The following is a 6876-nucleotide window of genomic DNA, read 5'->3' as shown; positions in this document are numbered from 1 at the left end:
CATGAGACTTTAGAGAATATTTTGGTCAAAAAAAAAAAAAAAAAAAAAGAAAGAAAAAAAGAAAAAAGAAAAGAAAGAAAGAAAAGAAAAAGCTCCAATCCATAATAAATATGAGTTAAAACATTTTAACATTCTTTTCTAAGAATGATCTATATATGTCAAAGCAGACTTAATTTAGCTTTCTTACCCAGCCCTGGCACAAAAACTGGGTAACCTGGAAACATTTATCATGTAGATAATTTCTATTTTGATGGGAGCATGCACCGACTCTATGGGGCCTAAGGGTTTGCTGATTCCACAACTGCTGAACAATTCGCTAGATGATTTTTCCAACATAGCAAGTCTTCTGTGAACACGATCTTAATCAAAACTTTAATAAAGAAGATGCCCTTTTAAAAATTAAAGACTTTGTCATCATCAAACAATTTAAGAAAACATTTCTGTATGATCAACTTTTAATAAAGTTCCTTTTAATTCTGTAGCTTTTTAAAAGTTTGTCAGATTTTAATCATAGTTCCAATTCATTAAATGCAAGGAAATGTGCCCAAAGCCACCATGAATGGCTATTTTTTCTACCTAGTGATGAGCCTGCCCCGACACGAGACCACCCACGGACGCGTACAGGCCCATGTAACCTGTCTGCGTCACTCGTGCTGGACACAGAGCAATTCATCCCTGGCAGACTGTGTACTGCCCATGCTAGGAAGAGGAAGTTCATTCACTCACTTTTAGGTATCCTTTTCCTCTAATTCCTGAAAAGAATCAGAGGTAATAAACACCCCAGGCCCCCATGTTGCAGGTTAGCAGAGAAACCAAATGCCAGGTGGAACAGCTGTGGTACCCCTTCGTGCGATTTCTAGCCTCAACCCCTTTCTTACGAACAGTGCATTTTTACCTCCAAAGCTTCCAGCAGCTGCTCCCCTGTGGCGATGTTGGGCACATGGATGGTGGTGCTGAAAGCGTTAAGCATTTCCATCTCCTGAAGGACATCTTTGCGGCTGGTGGTCCCAATGATAAGAAGCTTGCGCCCCTGATTGTAGAGAGAGAAACGTGTTAAAACGCACAGAATGAGACTCATTAGGAAACTAGGGTAAGCCTCAAGAACATGTGCAAGATCCATTTCTTTAATCATGGAAATGCAAATGATTAGGCAAAAGAGAGGAAAAAAATTCAGGACTTTGCTCACGATTATCTACAAAAAGGACAGTTCCTTCTCATGCCGAAGGTGAGACAGTGGATTAGGAAATCGGGGAGATCCGCACATCAAGCGGAGAGATACTGATGTGTACCTGTGGGGTCCCTTCCTCTGAACCAGCCAAGCACGCGTGTGGTGGCAAAATGAATGAATGGAAAGTCGAAGTCGCTGGGTTAGCAAGGGCTTTCTTACACTTTTTAGAAAAGTTGGGCAAGGATAAAGCTGGGCAACGCTTAACTGCAATAAGTGAGTGCTAAGTGCTTTACATATCTGTCTCATTTAATATTTTAAAATTTCATCTTTAGTTAAAAAATAAAAAAAGTTTTTAAAAACAATTATTTTTCATTTAACTTTATTTACTTATTTAAATTTGATCAGAGAAGGACAGAGAGTGAGAGTGAGAGAAAGGAAAAGTGAGAAAGCAAGTTGTCAGGTCCAGGACTCAAACCACCGTCGGCCATGTGGGAGTCCAGTGTCCGTAATCACCACGCTACCTGCCGGCATCCCAAAAACATTTAAAAGGATGCTACCATTCCTTATTCCCACTTGCCAGAGGCAACTATTTTCAATTTTTAGCTTTTCTTCTTGTATTTACTTGCTTCATTTTCTCTTCAAATGTTTTCTTTTTCTCATTTATTTTCAATTGCATGCACTCACCAGAGAGAAAGACAGACAGAGAGAGGGAGAGAAAGCATCTCTCAGTGGGATGTGGTCATGTCACAATCCCTTCTCCTCCATTTTGCCATTCTGTCCTGAATGTGTATATTTTTCCAAGAGGAGAATCCTCCTCATCTTCCTGATGGCTATAAAACCTAGTTGCCTTGGGACCAGCAGTTGGCGTAATGGATATATCGCTGGACTCCCATGTAGTTGACTGCGGTTCAAGTCTTGGATCCGGTAGCTTAAACTCACACCAGGCACATGTGTGTGCGTTCCCAAATCCCAAGAGGAGAACGGAGGAGAAGGGATTGCAGTGTGGCCATCCCCCCTGGGGGGAGACTTCTTGCTTTCTCTCTCTCTCTGTCTTTCTGGCAAGTGCACGCACCCTATAACAAAAAGCTCTCAACAAAACAAAACAAAACAAAAACCTAGTTGCCAGGAAACCAGGAATCCATGGGGTTAGGGGTCTGGATATCTCACATGAAAATTTCCACTTAACCTGTTTGTAGTATGGTACCTTTTCAGATCAATCTCTTTAATTATGAGAAATTAAGTGCTAGTATGATCCCCATTTAACTGGTGAAGTTTTGAGTCTCACGGATATAAGTAATTTGTTCAAAGGCAAATAACTAATTGCCTTTAATGATGGAGCAAAAATTGGAAACCTGACACAGGCCCAAGTCATATACTATTGGGTTGTCTGAAAAGTCATGATGTATTTTTGCATAGAAAAACATAGAAAAATACATCATGACTTTTCTGATGACCCAATAACAGTATTCATGAAGAAAAACACATTAAAAAAAATCCAAGGGGCCAGCAGATGGCATGGTGGTTAAGGTGTTGAACTCCCACATAGCTGACGGTTTGAGTCCTGGACCCGGTGGTTTGCTTTCTCACTTTCCCTTTCTTTCTCTCTCTCTGGGGAGCACATATGCCCTATAGCAAATTAAAATAATAATAATAATAAATAAAATATTAAAAAATACTTCAGATTTAATTTATAAAAAGTATTCACTAGGAAAACAGAAGAGGAATAAACTATGCTTCTGTCACTAGATTTATGATATATACGAGGTCCATAGATATGTCTTCTTTAATTGCCAGAATGCATGTGTGCTTACCAGAGAGAAACAGAGAAAGAGAGAGAGGGAAAGAATCCCACAGTGGGGCCTGATCACACCTCAATCCTTTCTCTCCCATTTCTCTATCCTTTTGGGATTTGGGGCATGCATGCACATGTGCCTGGCATATTTTTCAAGCCGCCAGGTCCAGGATTTAAAATGCTTGGCCGATCACGTAGGATCTGGTTCCCTTAAGCATCAGGCTAAGGCTTGTCCCTTGAAGTATTTTTTAACACTGAATTTAATGGTAAACTTGGGAACATATCCCTGAAGGCTAACCGGCCAGAGCCCACATCATTATGATGAAAGGTAACATCCTTCTGCTTCTCCTGCATTTAAAAAAAATTATTTAATTTAATTTATTATTATTATTATTTTGTTTTAATCTGACCAGAGTGAGACAGAGACAGAGTGAGAGAGAGAGAAAGAGAGAGAGAAAATGAGGAAGCAAGCTGCCAGGTCCAAGACTTGAACCGCAATCAGCCATGTGAGACTCTAGGTCCTCAACCACTATGCTACCTGCTGGTCCCTCTCTTGAAATTTTTAATGTCCCATATCTCCTAATTCAACTCCCTCATCTTGCTCCTTCCTCGTGGAGGTCAACATTGGCTGTAGACGAGCGACACTGGGGAAGATGTTCTTACTCAGCCCAGACAGCTGAACTTTAAATCAGGGCCATGTTCCTAGTGAAATTTCCTCTTGCATTAACAGTGACTATGCTCTTCAAAGCGCTGAAAGGTTGGGAAATGCAGGGCAACTTATAATGGAGACGCTAATTTATGTTTTGCTTTTCTTCTTGTTTAACAAGACTGCAGCCACTGCAAAGAGGTCATGACCCAGGCAAGTTCAGGCCTTGACTTGTAAAGCATCATCTTTAAGAAAACACTGAAAAAACATTACCAAATAATTAAACTGCACTGGGTCATTTTGTATTAATTAGTGGTAATGCTCACAAGGAAGCTTTATCACAAGAAAAAAAAACAAAACACCTTTGAAAGTATTAACACAACAAATCACACTGGATGTCATATGAAGGGAAAAGCTGCCAGCGGCGTGAAAGGGGGATGCAGGTTGTACTCCACCCAAGAGAGGCAGTCCACCTGGGCAATGCTGGGCAACTGGTCTTAAGTCCACAGGGCCCAAACATACCCCTTGCCAGAAAGAAAAAAAGTAAAGTGATAACTTATATGGGGAAGAAAAGCTCTCAGCATATTCTTGGCTGAGATCTCTAGTCCTGATGCTATAAAGCAAAGGCCTAAATAAAATGACTATCTGCCAATCGGATTACGATAAACATTGTTCCAAGGTTAAATAAGTATTAGTTAACTAATTCTTCGTACCATAAGAAGCAACTCAGGTGAAAACATTTCCATGAAAAAGGCAGGGCTCAGTAAGGTGTTGATCCTTCAAAACCCACTGCTTTACATGATGAAGAATGAGCAGATACTAAGCAGCATCTAAGCCTTTTGCCACACAAAGGACGAACCAGATAATCCACACCCTTTCATAGGTCTTGCCCATTGACTGGCCCCAATAAACTGATTTGTAACAAAAGTTCGTGTGGAAGAAAGCTTTTTTTCCCCCTAAGTAAAAATGCCACCAATATAATGCTGCAGTGAAATGGAAGGGCCGATTTCAACCTATGAACAAAAGTAAAGTCAGTTATGCAGTAAAGAAAGGCCATTCTTTCCATATCATTCAAGGCTGAGCAAGTGTAATACACCCTGGGTAAGAAGAATTAACTGGGAACAATTGGGAACCCTGAAATGGATTAAGAAGTGAGTTTAAGAGTGCAACTTGCAACTGCTGTGAGCTGGGGTGTGGGGGGGTTCATTTTCTGATGATTAGAATTTGATGTTTTTGTAAATGAGAGTGAAAATTTTCAGAATATTAAGAAACTAGAAGCCTGGTAAGTGAGAGATTAGACATTAACCGATTGTCATGTTAACACAAATGTACTCTTTTCAGGTACTTACGGAACTAGGAGATTGGTTTGTGTCTTCAAAATGATTGCAAGTGAGCTAGGAAAAGCAAATCCTATTCGGGGGGCTGCCACGAGTAACACATCCCCAAACACAAACCTAACGTCCCACAGTCCACATCCAAACTCCCTCATCTTGCTGCTCTCATAGAGAACATGGCTGAGGGGACACAGTGCATGAATGCAGTTTCCTGGGGTGGGTTGTCTTGGAAGGTTCCTCAGCGCTGTACATTAAGATACAGCCCAAGGCTCCGAGGAGCAGGGTGGGTCTCTAACGCTCTCACTCCCATAGTGGAGTAGCCAGGCAGGGCCCCCAGGGCTGAAAGCGAAGTCTCTGGAGAGAAAAGTGAAGTTTCTGGAGAGAAGCTGGGGAAAGGGGGAGGATTAAAGGCAGACTCAGAATGCTAAAGAAAGGAAGGAGAATTCATCTAAAAAGCAACAGGAAACAAAGGTTCTTGAGAAAAAAGAACTGTGATGAAGACAGTTGTGGCATCTCTGGAGATAAGATCTGGGCAGCTACACAGGAAGGTCCACCTCCAGCGGACTGTGAGGCGGCGGCTGCATGAGGACATGCCAGCTCTCACAGCAAGCATCCCCAGGAAGGCGTGTGCCCAGCTCATAGGAGGCACTCTTGTGGTCCCAGTCCTTACACAGATGATGTCCTTTAAAAAGTTGTATTTTTATTTCTTCCATGAATGAAAAAGACAGAGACAGAGACTCAGGACCTTCCCACGCGGGTAAGCCTCGCAGAGCACTGCATGGCCGCGGAGCACCACCCGGGCCCTGGTGTCCTTTCTAATGTGAGCCCAGGGCTGGCAGACAGCAATGGAGGAGGCCCGTCCCTGACAGACAGGTGGCTTGGTAATAGCGCCATTGTTCACGGCTGTGTGATTCAGGGTACTTACTGAACTTCTCATACCTGTTTCTTCCTCAACCATAAAAATGGGATTAAAAAATCCTGTGAGAATGCTGGTTGGGGGTGTCTTTGTCATCACTATCAGAACAGGCAGGAATGGAAGGAAGGGAGAGTCTGAATGAATGGTCTTATGAGAATCTGAGTTGCCCTCTGCCTACGAGGTCGGGGTGTGAGCTGTGGGGTGTCTGAGAGCTCCTCCCTACAACACAGGGCACTGGTGCCAAGGGACACAGGGACAGCACACTCTCCCAGAGGGCCCAGCTTCGCTCTGCCTCAGGGAAGATGAGTGCTCCAGTCTTCAGCTTCACTCGGGTTACTACGGAAAGGCCCAGCAGAGGCCGGACACTAAAGGCCAAACACCCCCTAGAACTCAGAGTCAGGCAGTGGGGTGAGAGCGGGGCCTCAGCTGGAGGCAGGGCCTTCCAAGGGAGAATCTGGTGCAGAGCCAGGGGGAGAAGCAGCTTTCCTGCTGGCAGGTGCCTTAGTCCGCCACTTATCTTGGTGTCATTTTTTTTCTCTTTCCTGCAGTTTGTCTTCTGAAAGAGAGACAGAGACAGCATTCCTTCGAGGGAATGCACAGAGAGACCTCTGGCTGTGATCCCAGGACCTTCCCATGTGGCCGCAGCATTGCAGAGCATTGTGTTACCACGGTACCACCATGGCTGGCCTGGCTTCATTCTTGAAATAGAAATAATGTCCTATTTTTACTTAGGTGGTGTTGCTCAACACAGAGATCTTCAGAAAAACCCGGCCTTACTTCAGTGCTCCACTGCACGCACTTACAAATCCGACTTTCTTTCAGGTGCTACTCCCCTCAGCCCCCTGGGGTAGGAGCCATGTCTTAGTGACCCGTCCCTGTAGACCTCAGCCTAGTGTGCCTGGCACAGAGGAGGTGCTCTCGTGGTCCCCCCTCCTACATCTACACAGGTCTTTCCAGCAGAGCAAAGGCTCTGGGCCCGACAGTGGAGCGGCAGGAAGATAGGCCGGGCTCCGGGGTGAG

At 43.8% G+C, this 6876-nt stretch overlaps 1 protein-coding gene across 1 annotated transcript in view; it reads right to left on the bottom strand.

Annotated features, from left to right (window-relative positions):
- NSF (N-ethylmaleimide sensitive factor, vesicle fusing ATPase) overlaps positions 1–6876 on the bottom strand; it is a gene marked incomplete in the record, with an annotated part of 153800 nt that overhangs the window by 6533 nt on the left and 140391 nt on the right. Inside the window, 1 exon segment of the mRNA XM_014591835.2 lies at positions 896–1030. Coding sequence (XP_014447321.1) covers positions 896–1030 — 135 coding nt within the window.

The sequence above is a fragment of the Tupaia chinensis genome, unplaced genomic scaffold, assembly GCF_000334495.1.
Source record: "Tupaia chinensis unplaced genomic scaffold, TupChi_1.0 Scaffold000624_1, whole genome shotgun sequence".
NCBI lineage: Eukaryota > Metazoa > Chordata > Mammalia > Scandentia > Tupaiidae > Tupaia > Tupaia belangeri.
This window is presented reverse-complemented; position numbering and strand designations above follow the sequence as displayed.